At 30.2% G+C, this 25,808-nt stretch overlaps 3 protein-coding genes across 5 annotated transcripts; all 3 read left to right on the top strand.

Moving 5' to 3' along the window:
* Positions 1 to 2,121: 2,121 nt before the first annotated feature.
* Positions 2,122 to 4,510, top strand: LOC114181410 (membrane-anchored ubiquitin-fold protein 2-like). Of its 3 annotated transcripts, none has more exons than XM_028067861.1 (4): positions 2,122 to 2,278; positions 3,052 to 3,314; positions 3,651 to 3,815; positions 4,171 to 4,510. In XM_028067861.1, exons 2-4 carry the CDS (start codon positions 3,182 to 3,184, stop codon positions 4,224 to 4,226), a joined length of 354 nt encoding a protein of 117 aa, XP_027923662.1. In that variant the 5' UTR covers positions 2,122 to 2,278; positions 3,052 to 3,181; the 3' UTR covers positions 4,227 to 4,510. The 3 variants fall into 3 exon arrangements, with proteins under 3 accessions (XP_027923662.1, XP_027923661.1, XP_027923660.1); XM_028067860.1 differs by lacking the exon at positions 2,122 to 2,278 and adding an exon at positions 2,291 to 2,649; XM_028067859.1 differs by lacking the exon at positions 2,122 to 2,278 and having other exon boundaries at positions 2,291 to 3,314.
* Positions 4,511 to 10,166: 5,656 nt separating this feature from the next.
* Positions 10,167 to 19,336, top strand: LOC114181870 (chaperone protein ClpB3, chloroplastic-like). The gene is made up of 10 exons (XM_028068483.1): positions 10,167 to 10,579; positions 12,283 to 12,501; positions 13,361 to 13,598; positions 13,990 to 14,185; positions 15,130 to 15,184; positions 15,471 to 15,621; positions 15,913 to 16,221; positions 16,899 to 17,164; positions 17,367 to 18,293; positions 18,697 to 19,336. Exons 1-10 carry the CDS (start codon positions 10,334 to 10,336, stop codon positions 19,030 to 19,032), a joined length of 2,943 nt encoding a protein of 980 aa, XP_027924284.1. The 5' UTR covers positions 10,167 to 10,333; the 3' UTR covers positions 19,033 to 19,336.
* A 2,816-nt stretch (positions 19,337 to 22,152) lies between these two features.
* Positions 22,153 to 25,720, top strand: LOC114182378. Its single transcript, XM_028069250.1, has 6 exons — positions 22,153 to 22,338; positions 22,481 to 22,630; positions 23,391 to 23,464; positions 23,543 to 23,622; positions 24,509 to 24,660; positions 25,510 to 25,720. The coding sequence occupies exons 1-6, from the start codon at positions 22,335 to 22,337 to the stop codon at positions 25,575 to 25,577; spliced, it is 528 nt and encodes a 175-aa protein (XP_027925051.1). The 5' UTR covers positions 22,153 to 22,334; the 3' UTR covers positions 25,578 to 25,720.
* Positions 25,721 to 25,808: the final 88 nt, after the last annotated feature.

Here is a 25,808-nt window from a genome sequence, read left to right as displayed (position 1 = left end):
CATAAATCAATACTTTCAACATATGTGATAATCAAATAAGAACGGCTAAATATTTTATTATAAGATAAATGTACTTAACTCAAACAAATCATTACAAATATATCATTTACCAACCAAAGTACATGTCTAGAATTAATAATTTATTGTAATCAAAAACTACTTTATAACATTCTTGAGCAGCAAGGAAGTTTCTAAATTCAAAAACATGAAAAGCAAGGAAGTTTCTAAATTCAAAAACATGAAAAACTCCTTTTAATTCATAAATCTGATAATTTATTAGTAATTTTTTCCATATAAATATCAAGCTAATTTTTTTTCCTTTGCAAATGCAAAGTTTAGTTCAAGTGTTTTCCATAATATAATAGTAGTTTTAATATGACAAATTATTTTTTAATTATTTTCATAAAAACACTTAAAATATGTACATGATATAGAACATCTTTATCAATGATAATATTAAAGCATAAATTAATATAACAACAAAAACATTAGCTATAGACATCACAAAAAATTATTCAATGAGAAGGAATTTCATTTATCCATAATTTTATTTATTGTTACCAATAGAAATAAAAACAATTATACACATCAATTTTTAGGCTTAGTTGAAGCTGATTTAATTATAACCATAAGAAACACATTAGTTCATAAGATGTCTTTTCAGTCTTCAGCTCTATATTATTTTAAATTTTAGAAATGAATACAAACATCAAAAATTGAAATAACAAGATATATTTTTCTCTCTAAGAATGTTAGAAAATGATTACTCAAATAATACTAATAATAATAAAAATATGAAATAACATAACAATAATTATTAGAGAAATAATAACAATAATAAATAAAAAGTAAATGAGGAAAGGAGAAGAAATAGCCTAGGTTGAGACACGCATAACGATATCCTTAGAGAGAAAATGTCCCTACTGCACAGGGCTAAACAAATACACAATCATATGTGTTTCCAATCATATGTGTTTCTCTCCCAAGATACAACAACCCGTCAGATCGATCGAGTGATCTCCGAACCTTATGAACACTACTATCTTAAAGATAATATAGAGAAGAAAAGAAGAACACTCTTAAGAAAACTTTAGTGTTTTTGTTGTCTCTGTTGTTGTTTTGTTGTCTCTTCCCCCATGCACCTAGGTGTGGTATTTATAGGTAGCAAAAGGAGACAAAGGAGTAAAGTGTAACAAGAATATACCCTTAGCCATAAAAAATATTAACCCATCAATTAAAGGTCTATAAAAACATGAGTAACAGTAGAATTTTTATTTTAATTATTTATTTTTTAAATTACATTAAAATATTTCTAACATATTATACCTTCAATATATATATATATATATATATATATATATATATATATATATGAACAGATATATATATTAAAAATATTTTTAACATACCAAACCAGTATATATATATTTTGAAGGTTTGGTAGAGGACAATAAAAAAATTAACAAAGAATATAAATTCATAATATCTTGACATGTAAACAATCTTCAAAACACCCATTTTAGAAAAAAATGGTTAATCTAGCAAAAACTAATAAGAAGTCTACAAATTAGTAGCATATATGTAACTATTTTTCTAATTTGAGGTCTTAGTTGTATGGTTTGTTCATAATTTATATTTATATTTTGAGCTTAGATAGAGACTATTCCTTGTAAGGGTTTGTTAGCACATCAAGTTGGGAATATTGAATAACACCTCAATCACAATGGACAATAATATTGGCTGCTATAGTTATTGATGTATCTATGTGTACCAAATTTAATGCCACCAAAAGTTTTGCTTTAACTTTTCTCTTTCATATACCTAATTCAATACGACAATCCTGATCTTTCTATCAGCTTTTCTATTATAAAGACTTTAAGAGAAACAAACATACAAAAACAATTGAATTTTTCAGTAAGCAAATTTGAAATTAGTATATGCAAAAGTACAAATTTAGAGGAATTACACGAGGATCTCATTTATGAAAACAACTAATTTATTTATCTTATTACTCTTGTATATAATTTAGAAACTATTTAATATTTTATAGATCACCTTTATTTTAACGCATTAAATATTTTAACAGTAGTTGGATTCACAGAATTTCGCATTTTGTTCAAAGTCATGCAGAGTTAATGTAAGAAAAACAAAATAATCATTGTACAAATTTGTAAGAATGATTTTGTTTTACCTTTGTAATAATAAATTCATGGCAGTTTTGATTTAATACAACATTGTTGCATTGACCAGCTTATAGAAGACGAAGTTGGAAACCTTGGTAAGTTGGCAGATGTTAAGAATGTGGGTGTGGCACACATGGTGTTTGTTTATTTGATTGATTGATTGAGCCTTCTGAACAGATTCTGACACTGAAATTCAGCCGAAAATTGACCCTCTTGCAAAAGTGTCCACACATCAATAGAACAACGAGATTCCAACAATTGAAAACTTTTAAACACCCCTTCCTTCTCTTCCTTTGTTTGCTGTGATTTCAGTTGCTGCATAACAGAACACCACTCGCTTCTTCTTTCATCTCCCTTCTCACTCAATTTCTCTGTTTGACACAACTGCCAACCAGATCAGTGATTGACCCAATTGAGACAAGCCTTGAAAGTTCCGTTTTCTTTAGAGTTCTTGCTGGTTTTGCAGGTGACCGTGTTGGAAATTCAAGATGGTTCTGTTCTGTGACTGAACAAATGTCCTCTTGAGTTTGGATTTGGTTTTTGCTTGTAGCTGTTTCAGAAAGATTCCTTTGTCACAATGTGTTGAATTCTGCTATCATGTTTCCTTTTAAGCACTACTTGTTTGTTGGATTCAATCACTTTATTCTGTATTCTGTTTACTCATTTGGCACAGTTCCAGCTCATTTATTCTCCATTTCATAATTTCATATTCTTATGCCGGGGATTTCAGCCTCTACTTTTCATGCCTCTTCATAGTTTCCATGACTATCTACTTACACCAATTGAGATTTTTAACACTATTTGGGTATTGACTGTCACTTGAGAGAAGAGAGGACTGATACTTTTTCTTCTGTATCAAATCTTGCAGAGTACTTGATACTTGGTTTAGTTACCTTTTTTCATGACTGACTCTCAGTTGAAGTGATTCAATCATCCTTTTGGTTTGAAGTTGAAGCTATTTGATTTCTGAATTTTTGCAAATTTCTTGGTCTCTGGATATGGCTGGGAGCCAAGATCAACTAGAGATCAGGTTTCGGTTGAGTGATGATTCGGATATTGGCCCTAAACGTTATGCTGCTGCTACTAGTATTGCAACGCTGAAAGAAAGTGTTCTTGCTCAATGGCCAAAAGGTTAGTTATCTGTCTTGTTTCCTTTTTGGAATCTCTATTAGTCCTCTAGATATTTATGTGTCTAATAGTAATGTTGTGTCTATTTGTTCCTCTTTACAATGCCATATTTTATCAAAATCATAAGCTAAATTTTGGTTTTAATTCCTATATAATTTGTTTAGTGTGTTTATAGCCAAGGTTTCATGCCATGTGCCACATTCGCTGCCTTGCTGGTATACCAGATACAAAGAAAATCACATGCATTAGTTGAAGATTGTGCTGTCATGCATTGAATGATCTTTATTTGAATTTCAGTGATACAAATGAGAACCCTGAATTTTCGTTTCTGTTTTGAAGATAAGGACTATGGACCAAGAACTGTTAAAGATTTGAAGTTAATTAGTGCCGGGAAAATATTGGAGAATAACAGAACAGTGGGAGAATGTCAGAGTCCATTGTGTGATCTCCCTGGTGGAGTTACAACAATGCATGTGGTTGTGCAACCACCTTCTGTGGAAAAAGGTTTAGCATTACTTCTTGCTATTTACTTTAAAAGTGTGCCAAAAATCTGTTTTACTTGTATATAGTATATATATAAAGCTTCAAGATGTAAATTGTAGATTAAATTAGATCTTAACCTATACTCTAACCTTGATATAATGCATATTACTAGTACTTATTTAAGCATATTATTACTATATTTCCTCATTAGTGGTATAAAAAAGTTAAATATGTGCTTATAATCAGACCCTACTAAATTTGTTCATCCATGCATGTCATAAATATAAAACTTGTGGGGTAACGTGTTAGTGTGATGAATTTTGAGTTCATCTGGTTTTGGTGCTTTATTGATTCTGGTGTTTTTCTCTTGAAACAGATAGGAAAGTAGCAAGTGAAGCACAGCAGAACAAATGTGTTTGTGTGATATTATAGTGTCCAGATTGAACAGAAGATGTCATCTACTTAGGTGGTTAAAAGTCACACTTCTATACATTTTTATGGCTTTCAAAAGATTTCCTCATACACAAACTCTTTGGTTGCATGTCTCATTACAATACATGTAAAGAGTTTTTGGCTTGTGAAGAAGTTATTGTTTTCTCTCCTTTCTCTGCATCTGTTGCTGCCTCATCTTCCATTTGGTATAATTGTTGATTGGAATGAACTATACAATTGTACTTGTGCTTCAGCTGGATGCAAAAAATTACCATGTTAAACTCCTTGCTTGTTAAGTGATTTATGATCAATGAGTAAATAATTTCATAAGAGCTATCTTTAGTGATCATTTTCCAAGAAAATGTTCAGAACTGTTAAGTTTTACATGTGATAAAATTGAGAAAGTTAAATATTATATATCTAATAAAACCTATAAATATGTTGTAGAAAAAAAAGAACTTTAAATTAAAGATGGTATATACTATTTTCATTAAAGTCTCCTAAGAAAATCCCCTTTAAAAATATATTCACAATAATAAGAAAATATGCAACTCAATGAAATTGATACAATGAATTTTGTTAAACTAAAAATGCTAAAAATACCAAAAAAAAAAACTTGGTACTCTTACAAATGAATTACTTACCACATTTAACGAAATAATAAAAAGGAAAGGGTATTTTATTGCGGTAGAAAATAACTAAAAATAGAACTCCAAAACCCATGAAAACAATTTGTAGAAAACAGGCCTAAAATATAATCATTGAAAAATATTGTTTTTAATATTAAGAAATTATTATTTTTACTAATTAAATGAATTTATTATAATTAATAATGATAATATAATTAATAAGTCTTAAAAATTTAAATTATCTATCATTATATAAAAATGATTCATTATATTTTATTTTTCAATTTTACCTTTTAATAAGTAATATTTATTTTTAAATTAAAATAATTAAATTTTCAATTTTATTTTTTAAGTGATTATTTTTTATTTTAACTCTTTTTTATCTAATATTTTTTTAAACCAAAATAACTATTTATAATAAAAAGTTATCTACCAAAGAAATAAAAATTATATTTTATTATTGTAAAAATGATTTATATTTATTTTTCTAATTATAATTTATTATATCACAATATATTCTAATTTTTCAAATAACAATAAAAAAAATCAATCATTTAAATTAGGGGGTTAAGGGCAGCTTCTTCTTGCACCCCAATGTTTTCTTCCTTGACCCCAAACTTTTGTTATCCTTTCCATTTTGTCCCTCCAAATTGTGTAAATCAGATTTTTTCTCTCCAAATTTTTTGCATGAAAAACCGATTTCTCTTAATCTATTCAGGAAGCAATGTCAAAGGATGTATAGGAGAAGATAATCTTCTGTTTCTCTGCAAACCTTTCTCTACAAATATGGTCATGCTTTGATGTGGAAATTTTTTCTTTCTTTAATTCTTTGATGCTTTTCTGTCTCTTATAATCGTTACACAATAAGTTTTCCTCTGTTTAGACTTTTAAAACAATGGTTAAATAGGTTTTTGCACCTTACAACTTTTACTTAAAATTAGAATTAGTATTTTTTGAAAATCTTAAATCAATTTATTTCTTTAATTATGTAAATACATAAATTTAGACGTTTTAAATACATTTTATTATGGTATTTTAGTTTGCTTATAACGTCTGACACATATTCATTTCAATGTTAATTGAGAAACGCATTTGAAACGAAAAATAAATTTATAAATAATTTGGTTTAAAAGACTAAATTCATGCATTTCTAAAAATAAAAAACTAAATTAATTGAAAATTTTTAAAAATACTCATTCTAATTTTCACGGAAAAAAGGAAGTTACCCTTGTGGACAAGAGGTAAAGTTTTTATCATTGTCTTATTGATGCAAATAAGAAACTTACCAAGCCAATCTCCTGTGTTTGAATTTTATGAATTTAGCAGAAAGAAACACACAATTTTTCTAATATTAAAAAAAAAACTTAAAACCAATTTTTATAATATATGCACTCACAGTTTAATGGTTTAATGGTGTTAAATTTAATTTCTTCAACAATCTTGTCATAAATGATCAATTTGGATTGGAAGTTAAAGAATAAATATGAAAAACTAACATGACTACATATTATCATTCCATAAAAATAAAACTGGTTCATAAATATTCTATTACTAACAAAAATTAATGGAAGCACAACTTTTTTTCCTTTATCTCATTATTAGTGAAATATGCAATCCACAACTTAAAGAAATGTCTCATTTTTTTTTTAATTATCAAATATTTTTCTCCTTTACTTAAAACCCATGTTGTTAGATAATTACTTTAACAACAAGGCTCAAAAAAGATCACACAATCAAAACACTGATAAATCTTTTACATTACAACATTGTGATATTTTTCTTTTTTTCTTAAAATCCAAGTTTTTAAATCATGACTTAAATAACAAGGATTAAAAAAGTTTAGTTGGAAATGTCAAGAATGACAAATCTCCAAATTGAAAAAAATAAATAAAAAACACGTGACGTTGTTCCTTATGTCCTCAACTTTGTTATACACTTTTATTTTTGTAATTTAAAATTTAATTACCATGTATATTAATTTTAAATTTAATATACTTTTTAATACATATTTATTTATATAGTTTATTTATTTTATATTTTTTCATTTTAAACATGAAATATTATTTTAAATATTTAAGTTTTTGCTAAATGATTTTAAAATTAATCACATAAATCGAGGATAAATAGTTTATAAGAGGATAAAGAAGTTGGAAAAATTAATACAAATTTTTTAGATATAAGATATTATATTAAATTTCTTCTACATTAAGAGAAAAACATTGCATATTCAATTTTTTTTTTTAAAAATAGTGAATATAATTAAAAAAATAATAATTTAACTATTCTAATTATAAAAGATAATTATAAAAATATAAATACAATTATAATACATAAAAGTAGTTTATTTTTAAAAATTCTTTTTAACTATTTTTAAAATCGTCTTTAATCTTTAATTCATTATAAATAGCTCTTTTTAGATCATGGAATTGATTAATGAATGTATTTCATTAAATTTTAATATTTGAAATATAATATTATGTAATTAAGTGGCATTATCAATTTATACATTAATAGTGTTATTACTATTTATTCAATATCTTATAGCATTGTATTATATTATATTAATGTCTTATAAATCTCAATATTTAATTTTAATTATTTTTTAACAAATTATGAACCATATTTTCTACATAGAATTAAGAAGACTCGTTTGGACGTAAATAATATTTTTTTTTATTAATTTTACATGATTTAAAACGTAAAAGATATAAACAAAAAATTGGAAAAAAAAATCACGCTCTTATTTGTTTGTGTGATGATCGTATAATGAGTGTGTTATACTAGAGCAGATGGTAATACAAATGTTTCTGACTAAAAGTAAATTGTGGAGAGAATAGAATGAACTAAGTTTATTATTTATTTAGTTGATTTCAATCAAATAGTGAAAATTATGAAAATTTCTTTTGATTTCTAGTATTTAATTAGAACTTTGTTTTTTTATTATTACTATTTTCATTGGAAGTTTTGGATTACTTATTTACATTTAGATTATAAATTTGTTTTAGTGCTTTTTTTATGATATAATCGTTTTACTTTTAAACAAAAAAACAATGATAACTTCTCGTGACATCCTAAATTTGAAGTGGTATATAAATAATATTTTTTTATTACTTTTACATGAATTAAAACATAAAAAATATAAAAAAAAAATTAGAAAAAAAAATCACACTCTTACTAAAAGAAATATATTTTGAAAATTTATAAAATAATAATACTAATGAGAACAAGCACATAAGTAGGTTTTTGTTAGTCACATTTTTATTATATTATTTTATTTTGTGAAATCAATAGTAAAGAATTCTAAATGGTTTCTATTAACTTGCAAACACATATGCATAGTGCAAGTTTCCTTATATGATAAACGGAGTAAACAAATAAACAGAGTCAAATTCTTAACTTTTAAAGGGTGTGAACATCTAAACGAAGTCAACATTTAAATGGAGTGAACATGTACATTTGCTACACTCTCAATATGAAGTCAATGAAACCGAGGTTGGTGATTAGGGTTAGGGTTCATCGTCATGGTATTGTTAGAATACTGTTGCTAAAAGTGCAACAGGTATTATACTCCATTTTTTAGCTTTAATCGATCAATTTGAATTTGCCTGAGTTAATCTCTACTTAGTAAATTTTCAAACACTTAAAATTTCATGTTTTTAACTCAATTCGAACCAAATTGCTCAATTAAAGAATCTAATAGAGGCATTACAACTCACACACAAACCATAAAACTCCTACTTTCAATATATCACAATACATACGATTAACAAAACATCTAAAACAAATTAAATCAAAGTTCATATGACATTCAATCTCAGTTCAACACATATACATATAATTAACCAAGAAGTTTAACTTAAAACAAGTATAATAAACTTCCCATCTCAAACAACTTTAGAACTCCAAACTTCCTCCAATCACACAAGATGCTCTATCATCACATAAAAACATCACAAAAACGATCATATCATATCATTATGATCATTGGTCACCAAAGATTCAAATAGAAAATTAAAAAGACACATGTAAGCGGAAGAAGACAACAAACAGAAATAGACCACAAAACTGACTATAACTTAACTTACCCAACCTAAGAAATTTATCGGTCCAAATGAAGAGCTCGTCGAGAGGATCAATCATACAATCTTTGTTCTTCAATTAGATAGTAGAGTGTGAGAAAGAGAAGAGGGAAGTAAGAGGACTTTAGAAAAGTAAGTAGTTATAAAGAGATGATGTCTCTTAAAATAATGAAATTTTTTTATAACAACATTATTTATACTAAATCTTTTTTAATATTAAAATAATCGAATCTTACTATTTTTAAGTGAGTCTCAATCTTAAAATGTCATTTTCTAAGTTTTCACATCAATTTAATAAAAATATCAATATAATATTTATATAAAAATTCAATTTTGTCTCAAATTGAAAAGGATAAAATTGTTTAATTAAAAAAAATAAATGAATAAAATTAAAATAACGAATAAATGAACTAAATTGAACAAAATGCAATGATATTGACATTGACATACATGGCACGATATTAACTTAACACGTGGATAATTTTTTTAATTAAACTAAAGAAAATGAAAAAAAAAATTACAAACTGACAATGATGGCATGCACTATACACATACATTAATCATTAATTATCACGAAAATTGAGACCTCGTTAAATTAAATGAAAAAAAAGACTACATTAAAGAGACGCAACGAAAATAAAATATAAATTTCACATTTAGATCTCAATAGTTGGAATGAGTAGAATTCGAATCCAATATGAACAATTCAATTTAACAAAAAATTTAACAAAAAAGTAATTTTTTTTTTTTGCATTTGAATTTAATTTATCAAACTGATTAAATAAAGGTTGTTTGAATTATGAGTTAATTTAGATAGGTTATTCTGTCAATATCTTTTGTTACTTTTATTTTCGTTTTTAATTAAATAAATGAAATAAATATATCAAAATTTTTAAAAAATTAAAATCAATATATTTTATAATAATTTATTATTAAATTTTAATAAAAAATATCATATGAAAAATAAGCTTTGAATTTAAAATATACCTATAAATGTATAAATATTAAACTTCCTTTTTAAATTGGTCTAATACCCACAAAATTACAACTAATTTCTCAAATCTAACCGTTATTATTTATTTTACTAAATTTATTTATCTTTGTTTAGGTCCAGCTATTACTATTAGAGTTTAAACACCAAATTAATAGTTTATTATATTTTATATTTATGCAGATAAAATTTAATTTCAAAGGTTGAGAAAAAAAAATTGTAGAGTTTGGGATCCAATTGAAAGCATATCCAAAACAAACCACATTTGTGAACCCTGTTAAGGTGGCGCATTGTAGCATCGTCTCTTAACAAATTCGCTGGGTTTTGCGCCCTCACAACTGACACAATCTTCACCACACCAACCAATAACCTCACCGGAAAATTCCTCGCCGTTTCCCGTCACCGGCGATGGCCTCTACAACGTCGTTTCCGGGTCTTGCTCTTCGTCCCTCTGTTCCAATTCGCAGCCACAGAAGTCACGCTCGATTGGCACAGTGTCCAGTCTCCTTTGGCTTTCCTGCGAACCCCACTTCGTTGAAGAGTTTGAATTCAGTGCCGTCGAAGAAAAGAGAAGCTTTCTCTAATGGGTCTTCGAGAACGCGAAGAAACCTCGCGCCGTTCTCTGTTCGCTGCGCAGTTTCATCAAGTGGAAAAGTATGTTTGCACGTTCATAACCGTATTCATTGTTATAATCAATCCTTTTTGGGATTGAAATTAGTGTTAATGAGCTTATAAAAGAAGGAAATGCATAATAGATAAGAAAATTACACTCACTCCCTAAGAATTTTTCAGATTGCATGATACCTTCTTTTTGATTTTTGATACTTTTCAATCAATTTGGAAAAGTCAGTGTAATGAGTAAACGACGTCAGCAATGATTTTTTAAACAATTAAAGGGTCATTGTAGGACAGGATGAAGAAGAGTTTGGTGTACTGAATAAGAGGAAGTGTTCATGTCATTTATTCTCCTTGATATTACTACTAAATAGTACTATTGTCACTTTTGGGTTCACTTCAAATACTTAAAATTAAATATGGGTTATATTTGATTTTAGTTTCTGTAAATTGGAAAGTGCTCCTCTTTAATTCTTGGAGAAAAGGTATGAATGTGTGAATTACAGGGATACCATTAATTGAAGTGGAAAAAAAGGCAAAAACTACACCTGGTACATCTTCATGATGGGTAGACATTAAGAGATTATTTTTTTGGGCTAAAAATGAACATTTTTTCTTTCTGTTGGAACTGAAAGTGCATTTAAACTTTTTTAACTTTTATTTAAAGAAGGGAATGTGTAATAATTAAATAAATTGAACGATTCGTAATGCTTCATATTCAAAACATTTGAGCCCTTTGGATTTAAGATTTGTGCTTTATTTTAATTTCATTTGAGTTTAATCTGCTGTATTATGGTTGAGAAGTATGTTTGTTTTTTGTTATACATAATTATGGTAACTAAGTGCATATGCAATAACAGAAATAACGACAGCTATTTCCATTATTGAGATATAAAAGGTGATTGTTTGGGAAAGAAAGACTGTGTTGTAATTGAATTTTATTCTTTGTCTACCAATCTTTGAATGAATCTCGGAATGTTTATGTAATGTTTTGTATTCTTCTAGTGATTCCTAGAATATGGGTCTTATACAACATATTTTTCTAAAACTTGTCCCACTCCTTGTAGTTGTAATGGGTTTGTTGGCCGATGGAGGTTGAGCTTTTGCATGTTATGATAGCAATTTATTGAATACATGACCCTTTCCACTCCTGCACACTTTTTTCTTTTAGTTAGTGTAATTTTTGTTATTATCCTTGAAATATTCAGACCTTTTTCTTTGTCTCTGTCACTGGTCTCTGCTACAAAATACTTATCTGCCACCATTTGTTATTGTTACACAAGCACTTTCGTAACGCTTGATGGATCCACCCTAGTGTTTTTGGTACAAAAGGACCAAAATGGAATATTTGGATATTATAAAGATATTAAACAAGTTTACAGATTAAAAGAAAAAAGCTTGTATATTTGCAGGAAAGAAAAAGGTATTTAAACATAAAATATATTAATGTTTAGTTTATTCTTGGTCTTGTTGTTGGTATCAAAATAATACTAAATTACTTTTAACTAAACATATGTAAAGTACATTTATTGTGTTAAATTTAAGTCACTGGTTTATGAGTTTAATGTAAAGCTTGATATTAGCTCATGCGAGTCAAGTTTTGCTTAACTCAGCTGAACTGGATTCATTTCAATTGTGGCAGTTTAAATTGTTTGCGATTTTGGGTCACTTGTGATACTGATTGGGTCTAATTGGAGTTTCAGAGGTGTAGTGATTGATATTCGGTTTTGATGCAATGACAGATTACACAACAAGAATTCACAGAAATGGCATGGCAAGCGATTATCACTGCACCAGAAGTGGCTAAGGAGAACAAGCATCAGATTGTGGAGACTGAGCACTTGATGAAAGCTTTGTTAGAGCAAAAGAATGGGCTTGCTCGCCGGATCTTTTCTAAGGTTGGGGTAGATAATACTCGGCTTCTAGAGGCCACTGATAAGCACATCAAGCGGCAACCCAAGGTGATTGACCAAGTCAAATCTGCACATGCTTTGGTGCACATAGTTATGTCTTTATCTTGTATCATAGTCTGCCTTCCTCTTGTTGGCATTATTTGAGGTATAAGATGTTATTGGTTTTAACCATATTCTCTTGTAACTTGGATTATAGGTGTACTTTTCTTTCAGAATTAAGACCTAAATAAAAATTGTATTAAGTCCTCAACTTTTTCTGAGTAAAATGCAAGCTAACAGAAACTTGGAAGTTGGAATGAAAGTTCTAGCCATTTACTTCTGTTTTCATAATGCCATAACATTGAGTTGAATCATGAAACTGATATGTAGTACATCACATGTGGTTGTGGTCTGATCGATCTTTATAGTTTATGAAGTGTTGTTATCCAAGCAAAAATTGCAGAGGAAAGGCGTAAAATACCAAACTAATTGGGTCAAACAGTTAATATATTGGCGATATGCAATTCAAGCCCATACTCTTTTACTTTATTCAAATTATATTACTATGTGTGTGAAAAATCTCTTAATTATTTGCACTCTTGATTCAGTATGATTGTGTGAGCAGTCTATATTAATGAGATTTTCACCATTGATGCTTGAAAAGACAGTTGCATTGATGTTGGAAATATTGCTGACTTACAGGTGTTGGTTACAGTTCAGATCCAGTATTTCAGACTATTGATATTTTTTATTTTTCTTATATCACTTAATTCCCAAATTCATTATTAGATATCAATATACAACTTTGACCATATGCAAATGATGTGGAGGAAAACTAATATGAATTCATTGTATCTTTTTAGATGCCTATAAAATACGCTCTGTAGTCCAAGAACCTGATTGTTAAACTGTTGTCCTATTATGCTAGGTTCTTGGGGAATCAGGTGGATCAATGTTGGGGCGTGATTTGGAGGCATTGATTCAGAGAGCCAGGGACTTCAAGAAAGAATATGGAGACTCATTTGTGTCAGTTGAGCACCTTGTTCTTGGTTTTGCCCAAGATAAACGATTTGCGAAGATTTTGTTTAGAGATTTTCAAATATCTGAGCAAGGTCTTAAATCTGCCATAGAGTCCATAAGGGGACGCCAGTCAGTTATTGACCAAGGTCATTTATAATTATAATGTATATAATGTTGCTGTCTCTTGACATTTTTGTTTTCTATTTGTTACTTGCTTTTGTTTGGTTGAAGGGTGTTGATTTCTGCTATTAAAAACTTTAGGGTCTATTTACTTCTATTTTCATTTCTATTTTATTTTTTATTATGAAAAAGTCATCTTTTTTTCAAAGATTTGTGCTGGAACATTGAAAACAGTTATTTTTTGTTTTGCCTGTTTCATGTACAAGTGAAGACAGAAAACATTTTCTCAACTGGCCCATAATCTCTTTGTTTGTGCTAGAACCTGTGCTTGATAATGAGCTATGAGTATCTGTACATGGAATGTTTTCATTTGGAAATATCTTCTGATTCATAAGCCTCAGTTTCAATTTCGTATAGATCCTGAAGGAAAGTACGAATCCTTGGAAAAGTATGGGAAAGATTTGACAGCAATGGCTAAAGCAGGAAAACTTGACCCAGTCATAGGAAGAGATGATGAAATACGCAGATGCATTCAAATTCTCTCCAGGAGAACAAAGAATAATCCTGTGCTAATTGGAGAGCCTGGTGTTGGAAAAACAGCAATCTCTGAAGGGTAAGTCTTTAGGTCTTCCTCCCAAGTGTTACCTGTGTTTATCTTATTTTTAAGCATTTTACCTTATTTTTTTATTAAATTTTAGATGCTGCTACTATTATCTGTTGCCTGAATTTCATGTGTAACCTGTTTCATACATTCAAGAATGCCACCTGCGGTGGTGTGAAATAAAATACAAATTATTTGAACATGACAGTACAGTTTTTATTAGTATTTTTAAGTGACAAATCATAATTTTTTTATGCATGGAAGTTTAATATTTCAAAATACGAGTTTCATAAAGTAGGAAGTAAGTTTAGCAGATTGTCCTAGTTTAAAATGATAGTTCTCTTCTGCTTATGAAAGTAAAGTTCCTTGAAACTGGAAATTAAGTGCAAGAGGTGACACATTGTTTGAAATAACAAATGATTCCTTTCTTCTATCATACTACAACCAAACATTTAGGCATTTCCTTTTCTATAGCATTATATTATTAGAATCAACAGTAGAAACAATGTAAGCAATTATATGGTTATTGAGACCACAATCAATTTAAATTGCGGTTGCTGTTACTTTGCGATTACTGTGATTTCAGGCATTGTGGGTCTGCAAGCGATGTGGGTTGTGTTGTGGCATTTTTTCCCAGCTTGCAATTGTGAAATGTTATTTTGTTTTAAACGAAGCAACGTTATGGCCATTACAGTTTTTCTTGTGAATTCAACCTGCAATTTCAGGCTGATGTAGTTGCAAACACTGCATCAACCCCAATATTGCAGCCACATCAGGTGAAGTAATGTAATTTAAAATCTGAAACCATGTTCAGTGATGCTATTAAGACATTTTTGTTCAACCAGAGATCCTGGTTTTTCTTGTAATTTTGTTAGATGAGAAGGGAAAATGTTTATACCTATTTGGTTGCTTGTGGTAGTTTTCATTAAACATTGACCTAGATGCCTTGGAAACAGACTTGCTCAAAGAATTGTTCAAGGAGATGTTCCTCAAGCTTTGATGAATCGAAGGGTATGTGCTTTATCTTGGCTATTCTGAATTCCTAATATTTTTTAGAAGCTCAAAATGGAAGATAAAGGGTAAAGAATGGGAATGTGGGATAGATTTACATTAACTGGCTTTTTTGAGTTTTTATCTCATTTTCTTACAATAATATATACTACACCCTTTAAATCTTAGCCTTAATTCCATTGATTTGTTCTATAAGAATGCAATTTTTATCTTATTTTGTTCTCCATTTTGGTCTGTGTGTTGACCAGGAGTTGTAAAATTAATCTGAAACACTTGTCACTTTCAGCTCATATCCCTTGATATGGGCGCACTTATTGCAGGAGCAAAGTATCGGGGAGAATTTGAAGATAGACTGAAAGCTGTTCTCAAAGAAGTAACAGAATCTGATGGTCAGATTATCCTTTTCATTGACGAAATCCATACAGTTGTTGGGGCAGGTAATGAATTTCAGAATTTTCCACTTTTTGTAACTGATTTTTTGTTTTTGCAAAATTCGTTTGAAATACAACTTTCCTCCTTTTCTTTCAACATTTTTTTCCTTTCTAACTGCATGACTGGTGTGTGAAAACCTTTCAAATCCATGGATATTCAGATTAGAGAAGGATGATACATTTCAATGTATATTTTTCTCCCTAAATATTGAATTTGTTTGTAGCAATGGTGATTTGATAAAAGAAATTATACGTGTTGCCGGTTGAATTTGATTGTAATTATATGTCACATGCTAGGTGCTACAAATGGTGCTATGGATGCTGGTAATCTCTTAAAGCCTATGCTTGGTCGGGGGGAGCTGCGATGTATAGGTGCAACAACATTAGATGAGTATCGAAAGTATATTGAGAAGGACCCTGCACTTGAGCGCCGTTTCCAGCAAGTTTTTGTTGACCAACCATCAGTTGAAGATACCATTTCAATACTGAGGGGACTGCGGGAAAGATATGAACTGCATCATGGTGTTCGCATTTCTGACAGTGCACTTGTAGATGCTGCAATTCTCTCGGATAGATACATAAGTGGGAGGTTTCTGCCGGATAAAGGTATTAATAACTGATCAAAGACTCTTGTCAAGTGAATATATTCACAAAGATTAAGAAATTTTGTTTTAGTTTTTTTCTGGCAAATAATTAGTTATTGCATTATGATACCTTACTACATTTAGAAGAATGATGTTTGGATTCTGGATTAGGGTCTTAGCAATAAATGATGTAAAGTATTAATAGAAACTCTTCTTAAGAGCTTTAAAACCATACGGAACTTCCCCACTGTAGGGAGCATTATTGTGACCATTCTCTAATTCATTTTCAATGTGTTGTATTTGAACATTAATTTATGGCTACAACTTCTCTCTTTTTCTTTATCTTTTATTTGTTTCTTGAATTTATTTTGTTAAAATTTTCCGAATATATGGAAATGCATCTCATAATATTAGTATTGGAACCCAGGATATCTTAAAGTATCTCGGATGTTTGTAGGAGCGGTTCCTATTTTTCAGTATGAAGGGAGGTCATTGTCAATACTGTGTTTTGTATAATCTCAAGCTAATATCAATTTTGGACTATTCATTAGCTAATGCTTTTTTTTTTTTTGCTCCTTTTATACAAAACCATTCCTAGTTTTCAATAAAAATGTAAACTTTTACTGTATTTCATTTTTCTGTGGACTTGCATCAACGATATTCACAAAGCACTAATTTCTTGCTACTTCTAAATTACAGCTATTGATCTGGTTGATGAAGCAGCTGCTAAATTAAAAATGGAAATTACTTCAAAACCTACTGCGCTTGATGAGATTAATAGGTCAGTCTTGAAACTCGAGATGGAGAGGCTCTCTCTCATGAATGATACAGACAAGGCTTCTAAAGATAGATTAAATCGACTTGAGACAGAACTCTCTCTCTTAAAAGGGAAACAGGATGAATTGAATGGGCAATGGGAGCATGAAAAGTCTGTAATGACTCGTCTGCAATCTATTAAAGAGGAGGTATGTTATCAGAATTTTGTTATGTTTTGCCAAATGTGCATTCAGTTTATAAACAAGTGAACGTTTATAAGACAGAGTTTTGCGGGGTTTGATAGCACTGAACCAGTGCAAGCATGTTGGTAACATTAGAAATGCACTTGAATTAAGACCCGATTTTTGGAAGATTGAAATCTGATGCTTTCCGATTTTCATATATATGCAGATAGACAGGGTAAATGTTGAGATTCAACAGGCTGAGCGAGAGTATGATCTTAATCGCGCTGCTGAATTAAAGTATGGCAGTCTTAACTCCCTACAACGACAACTTGAAAGTGTAGAAAAGGAGTTACACGAGTATATGAACTCTGGTAAGTCTATGCTGAGAGAAGAAGTTAGTGGGAATGATATTGCTGAAATTGTAAGCAAGTGGACTGGTATTCCAATTTCAAAACTTCAACAATCAGAGCGAGAGAAGCTATTGTATTTAGAGGAAGAGCTTCATAAGCGTGTTGTTGGTCAAGATCCTGCTGTTAAGGCAGTAGCTGAGGCTATCCAACGATCAAGAGCAGGTCTTTCAGATCCCCACCGTCCGATCGCTAGCTTCATGTTTATGGGACCCACCGGTGTAGGAAAGACTGAGCTAGCCAAAGCCCTTGCTTCTTATTTGTTCAACACAGAAGAAGCACTTGTACGAATTGACATGAGTGAATACATGGAAAAACATACGGTCTCAAGATTGATTGGGGCTCCACCAGGATATGTTGGGTATGAAGAGGGAGGGCAACTAACAGAGACAGTTCGCCGCAGACCTTATGCTGTCATTTTGTTCGATGAGATTGAGAAGGCACACTCAGATGTTTTCAATGTTTTCCTTCAAATCTTGGATGATGGAAGAGTAACTGATTCACAGGGCAGGACTGTAAGTTTTACCAACACGGTTATCATTATGACCTCAAATGTTGGATCACAGTACATTCTCAACACAGATAATGACACTGTGCCCAAAGAGTCAGCATACGAAACCATAAAGCAGAGGGTAATGGATGCAGCAAGATCAATCTTTCGCCCTGAATTCATGAACAGAGTTGATGAGTATATCGTTTTCCGGCCTCTGGACCGCGACCAAATAGGTAGCATTGTCAGGTTACAGGTAATTTTCTCCTCTCTAATAGATTACATTTATGTTGAAGTCCATTACTCCACCACACACACGCCTGCAAAAGAATGAAGAGTTAAATATATTTCTAATCTCTCAAAATTTGGTTTTAGTATCTACCAATGAAAATTTAATACACCTGTACTCTATATTTTGATATCAACGTTTCTAGTCTCTGGTGAGGGACCAAAACACTACCACTTTGGGTACATGTAAAGTCTAGAGACATTAAAAGGATTAAACTAAACTTTGAGATATTTTGAAAGACTAAAAGCATATTATACTCAGAAGAATTACCTGTGTACATATCAATGATGAAAATCAAAGAGAATTCTGGGAATTGTTACATGGTCTTTCAATTTTTTATCACAAGACTCACTTCCTACGTCTTCTACAGTTGGAGAGGGTGCAAAAGAGAATTGCAGATCGCAAGATGAAAATCCAAGTGACAGAAGCTGCAATCCAACTCCTTGGAAGTTTGGGGTATGATCCAAACTACGGTGCCAGGCCGGTCAAGCGAGTGATTCAGCAGAATGTGGAGAATGAACTTGCCAAGGGTATTCTCAGAGGAGAGTTCAGGGATGAAGACACAATTTTAGTGGACACAGAAGTCACAGCATTTGCCAATGGCCAACTTCCCCAGCAAAAGCTAGTCTTTAGGAGGGTTGGAACTGATGCAGAATCCAGTTCTACTGTTAAAGACAACCGAGAAGGCTTTCCACAGATTCTGTGAATGCATGTCACAGCTCCATGTTTCTTCCACATGCAAGGTTTCCCAACAAAATTTTGGTGCATGTCGCTTTCTTACACTTATGCAACTTCAATTATCCTGTTCATATCATGAAATTGTTTATAGTTTTTCATATAATAATAACTTTTGTTGGTCAATACAAATACCATGTTAAAGAAGTGTTGACTTTATGAAAATCAATTTTAGTGTAAAGCTGGGCAGTAGTTGATTTCTTCGAAATAACAAATCCATACTTGTAGTAGTGTCTGGTTTATGAGAATGGATTAGAAGTGAAATTTTGGTATTCCTATAATATATTTCTGGCATTTTCTTCCTGCACTCATATTTTTTTTTCAAAAATGGCTTCGGAATTAGACAATTCAGAAGTTATTTTTTACTTTCAGATATTCTTAAAAAGGTAAAATGGGGAAAAATTATGGGAATGCAGGAAAAGTTATGGAGGTGCAAAAAGAAACTGTTTCCATGGTAATTAGTATACTTAGTTTTCAGGTTTTCCCATTTTTATTTAAAAATTAAAACTAAAAAAAGAACTGTCCTTTTGAAGTGTTTAAATTTAAGAAAACAAAGTATACAATTGGAGGAGGAATGACTTCTGTAAATCTAAAAAATAAGGTCCATCAATGAACCTAGTTTAAGAAATTGATGAAATTAATGACTTCATTGTAATTTTTATTTCACTGGCTTAGTGTGCAAGAAATTTCAGTATCTGAAGTTTGAACTGTTGGATTTTATTTTATTTATTTAAATATTGAATAATTATGTTTTTCAAAGTTTTAGTTGTTTCATTTTGGTTATATATTTAAAAAATGAGCAATTGTGGTAGTAGTAATAACTTAACATCTAAGTTTGGATGATTTGGAAGATTTTGTAATCCAACTAATTAATTTATTTCAAGTTGGAAGGATTTTCATTATTTTATTTTTTTTAATATATTTCATGATTTATTAAACACTAAAATTATTTAAGATTTTATATTAAACTGTTTAACATTAAAAATTAAATAATTAATGTTATCATCTCATGAGAGCATGTTTTTTCAAAGTTAGATGGCACCTTGACAAAATTGAAATGGTCTATTTCTTTAAAATATAAATCAAAATTGAGCAATTAAAACCATGGATGTTAAAATTGTTAATTATTTTTTAATAGACAAATGGATTTTGACAATGCACCAGTCACATGATAATCTACTTTTAGAAGTATAATAGTTATTTAAAAAATAATTTATATTTGTAAAAAAGAGAAAGAAAATATGAAGAATAAAGTCATAAATATAAAATGTATGTAAAAATTTATTAAGTGGCAAAATATTATGGTAATTTTTTAAATGTACAAAACACATATTGAGTAATGAAATCTAACCTGACTACAAATATTGGTGTAAGTGTAAGTAGCGTAATACCTAAATACACATAAGACATCTCATCATACTTAATAAAGGATATGCAAATGAAAGTATTTCAAAAAGATAGTATACATAACATATATATACAATAATCAAAATAATAAAGCTGTAAAAACGGGTAATCTGATCTGATTCGGCTAGATCCATTATGGGTTAGTGAGTCAACTCAATTCGATTCACTTATTAACGAGTAAAAAAAATTCAAATTCGAACTAGTTCACCGCGAACTGATGAGTTAAGCGGGTTAGCTCACGGACTTATTTAATTAAAACAATATATATAAATATTTTTTCAATCAAGACTAAATTATAATTATAATTAAAATGTAAATAAACTTTAATACAATCCAAATATAAACCAAAATCACAAAAATGCAAATGATCTATTTGTTGGCTAAAAACAACCACCTAACCTGACTCAAATGCAAAGCCTAACATAATAAAAAATACTTGTGTGACCCTATATTTGCGGGTTGGTGAGTCAATCCGGCTCACCACGAGTTCAATCCGGGTGAGCTAGGTTCTAGGTGGACAGGGTCAAAAATTAACCGGTATTGAAATTTGCAAAAAAATTGCAACCCAATCCGACTTGAACCCGTGGTAGACCGAGTTGACTCGGAGATTCCAATCTATTTTGACAATTCTAAAAAATAATCAACATTTATGCTTTCATTCATGTTGAAGTTCCACATCAACTAAAACAAACTAAAACAATCTCATACTATGTAAATAAGGTGCACACCTTAACTTACAAGTTAATTTTATGGGATAGTATTTTTCTGCTAACATTAAAGATATATTTATTTAAATTAATTGACCTTCAAGAATTATTAGGAGTAGAATTATTAGGAGTGAAGCCTGTTTAATAGAAGCGTCCTTCAATATTCTCATATAAAATGTTATTCCATGGTAACCTCAACTCATTGACTGATATTCCATATTTCGTAACGATCACAAAATTAAAACTCAATATTCATTTATTCAAAAAAATGAAATCATTATTATTTTATATATGTATATTGTTGAAGTTGTATTCTTTTTTTCTTATCAAACTCAACTTTAATTAAAATTTACACATCCAAAATGTTAAGCTAAGTTTTAATTGAAATTTACGGAAATAAAGAACATAGAAGAAAGATCAATATAATGATCACTATTAAAAAAAACAACTAAATGAAAATTGCAATATACACATTCTTAAAATTTATTAAAACCATGTCAAACATCAAATATCTTATTCAAGTTTTGTACAATTTAAAATAATAAATTTCTAAAAAGTTAGTAAAAGTAAATTTACACACTTTTATACTCATATCCTTATTGTTTTATTATACATGATTTATCCAATATTAGTTACATTCATATTTTCATGAGATTAATGAGATAAATTTTACGTCTTAAATTAGTAAAAAAAAAGTGTTTAAACTTGTGTTAAAAATATAAAAATCAAACATTACTTTTAAAGAATCAAAGTTATTCAAATTAAAAAACAAAAGTTAAAGATGAAAATAATTTTTAAAATAAATTAGATAAATAAACAGAATATCCTTTAACATAATAAAAATAGAAAAATATACTGTGACTCACATTTTTCACTCTCATATTTTAATTTTTGATATAATTTAACCACTATATTTTTTCTTTTTAAAAGAATTAATAATCACACTAAAGTATAATTTTAGATGAAAAATAAGACAATGACAATCAGAATGCAAAGGTGAAAAAGAAAGCAAAGGAAGGACACTCTTTCTTGCCCTGCCATCAACGTTTCCATCCTCAGCTTCTTCTTCTTCTTCTTCTCTCCCTTTCACTGGTTTTCTTCCTTTTGCAGTTTGTTGTTTCGCAGAACCGAACCACTCACCATTCTTTCTAACACACAAATGGGTAGTTTTTTTTTTTTCTTTTTTTCATTCATCATGCGATTGTAGTGATAAAAAAAATTGAAACTTTGTGTTTCAATTCGCTTCCCCATCACTTTTTCCCTCTACCCATTTTCATTTTCATTGTTTTTGTTCTCTTGGGTTAGATTTTCCGGCAGAGGAAAACGAAGAGGGGAACGTGGAAGAGTTGATGATGATGGAAGGAGTAGCATCAATAGCATTGTTGCCGTGTGGCTCTATCTCAGGACACTTCATCCAACTTCCACATTCTACTTGCTATGGCCTTTCTGGCACTGGTATATCACACATGTGCATGTTTTCTTTGTTTGACTGATACATGTTTTCTAAAAACAAAAAAAAAAAAAATAAAGAAAAAACCCCTTCTTTTCTCTCCAAAGATTAGGTCAAAACGATTATTTAGTCCTTCATGTTCCTACATAAGACATGACTTTAGGATAACTCTATGAAAAAAATTTAAGTTCTGATCTTTATAAGCTTTCATTAGTGCACATGGGTCCAGGTTTATACTATGCTGCTGAAGTTTGATTTCCTAATAAACTTAATGCATTATATCCTCTAGTAGGGATTGAAAAAATTTCATTCAGGGATTGATTTCTAAATTAGAGTCACTTATAAGCATCAAATGATTATAGAATGAAAGATTATCACATGAGAATTATTCCCTTATAATGAACTTTAGGTATTAAGGGATATAGCTGCTTTGTTTTTATTTCAAATTTTAAGGGCTCCTTTATGTCCATGCTTTGTACTAGGAATTGAAGTAATTGACCTATAGGGTTCCATGTTATTTGACTTAAAATTAAATTAAACTAAATTCATCAACTAATTTAACTTCTTGTTAGCCTTTTCAGCTAAAGATTGTAGTATTACTACCAGCTTGCAAGAGTAGTAAATATCCTTTAGTGCATCAATTTTTTTACAATTTTTAATAGTTGTTCATGGTCCTGTATGGAGCTGTCTCTTTTATACGACTTTTTTTATGCTCAATTGTATCCATGTAGTAATTACGTGTACATTTTTGTTTTTTCATGAAAGAATTGGCATGTGAAAGGGAATGCAGTAGGGGTGAGGATTATCGCGTCATCAAACTCACGATCACAGATTTCAATGTAGTAATTGTGCCCTTTGTGTTGTTTATCTTTTCGTTCCTCTGTATACTTTATTCACATTTGGTTTTCATAAAATAGACAAAGAAAGAGCAAGCCACTATTGTGGAGTGCAAAGGCCACGACGCTGCAAGATTCCACAGCATTGATCATATTCATGGGTAAAGCAGTGTTATCATGTATAATTTCTTTTAAAGTGCTCATCTGGGCCTTATGATTTTGTTTTCTAATTTTCGTTGATTCTTAGTCTGTATAACTTTCTAGTTAGTTAAACAGTGAGAATAACATTATTTAGAGGAAACTACATTTCTATAATGAGGCAACTGCTTAGATATAAGTTATAATTTTGGATTATAGTCAAGTAAATGATGTCAATCTTTGTCATCGGATTCTACAAGTATTTAACTATAATGATGCTTACAGACAAATAAGCTTGTGGCTGTTTAGCATGCCAGTGGAACAGAGAAGCTGATGAGAGACACATAATTAGATAATCCATAAGTCATTATCTAGTTTTTCTATGGTCCTTGTAGAGAGTTTTTTTTTTCGTACAAAACACTTAGTTGGTGTACTTTGGGATACATTAACTTAGATTGAACTATTAGTCACTATAGTTTCACACAAATTACAAATTGGATTCTAGTCGCTGTATTTCCCGTTCATTTGGGTTTTTTAGTCCTTATATGGTTTCTCACGTTAGGATATTTCCTTCTATTTGCTGTGAAGGATTTTTCATTATAGTTTGCAATTATTAAACTATTTGTCCATAAGAGACTAAACGTCCAAATGAATGAGACTACCTTTTGTCTTTCAACCTGTATTTAACATGAGTGATTTTCGGTAATTGTCTGTGTTAGATTAAATTTCCTCTATTTATGTTGATTCTTTGTTTTCCGTTGGCTGGTTAGTTTCTCTTTCAGAGCATGTTTGAATTTTTCACAGATTGAAGTTCTCACTCATTTACATTTTTCTTCACTTTGAATTTTTTATGGTAACAAGTTCATTGTTGGCATATTAAACTTATTGTTTGCATCCACCTTTGAACAGTTGGGGTAAGGATATCACTGGTATGGTTGAGCAAAAGGATGGGAAGAAAAGAATCTCTGTTTCATTCGAGTGTGAGACACTGAAAGCCGATAAGGCAGCAGAAGATCACATCAAGAAATTCATGCCAAAGTTAGCCGGGCTGGATGCTGTTGGTAAGTGAATGTGACACAAGTTACTTCAGACCTTCCACCTTCAATATTTTTTCCATGTTTGCCTCCATCTGCTGTTTTTAATTTTTTCATCTCGTTTACCAACGCCAATGGCATTATCTGATTCGTGTAGTCAACCTCTCTTAGTAGGATAAGGTTTTGGTTGGTTTATTGTTTTTAAACTTATCTTCTGAAGAATTCCGTTTTATTTCATCAACAAAAGATTAAACAGTGAAACAATGGAAAGATGCTCAAAAGAGTATCCTCACAGTTCTAAGTTGTTGCTAGTCTTGGATGATAGTTCTACTCATTACACAATTTTGAGATCTTTGATAATTTATGGTCCTTTTCTTTGCTATTTCCCTGTTGTGGCCTGTATATCTTTTCATGCATTTTGAATGGAGGAAGTGAAAGCGTAATGAAGAGACCAGGATTTGATCATGCTATGCAATCTGAACCGAACCATGAGGCATTCCTCTTGGAATTACACTTTGCTAAAAGAAACCAGCGTCATATTTCTTATACTTTCTTTTACTATTAATTGATTAAACATGAAGATTTGAGCCTGTGGCAGGTTCTAGATGCTGCTGTATTTGATTACTATGATATTTTGATTCTCATGTATTTTGCATGGCATGTACTTGCATGAGACTTTTTTTCTCTCTTAAAGAATCTTTCATTCTTTTGGACCATCAAACTACCATTTTTGGTATTGAGAAGTGTGATGCATGCATGAGCTTAAGCGCAAGGATACAGTCAGTTTAATTTGTTCAATGCATTATATTATATATCTGGACCAGTTCCTCACCCCTTGCATGCTCAGTGTTTTATTTGATGTTTGAATAATTGCAGTTAACATAGGAAAGATGAAAATTTCTGGATTGGATTTTGGAGCAGAGGAAGATGAAGAGACTGAGTAGAAAAAAATTGATATTTTGTAAGTAGTTTATGTCCATTAAGCGACCGAAAGAAAGAGTGAAATGACATGGTTTGAGCAAATCATGCAGAACATTGTTTTATAGAAAGGTATGAATGTATGGTTTGCCTAAAAATTCATCCTTAATTGAAGACATGTTCTCCCTTCGCAGTTTCTGTCTTTAAATTGGATTATTAAGACATGCTCCTCCACCTGAATGGATAAAAGATAGAAC

This window comes from Vigna unguiculata, chromosome 4, assembly GCF_004118075.2.
Source record: "Vigna unguiculata cultivar IT97K-499-35 chromosome 4, ASM411807v1, whole genome shotgun sequence".
Classification (NCBI taxonomy): domain Eukaryota; kingdom Viridiplantae; phylum Streptophyta; class Magnoliopsida; order Fabales; family Fabaceae; genus Vigna; species Vigna unguiculata.
This window is presented reverse-complemented; position numbering and strand designations above follow the sequence as displayed.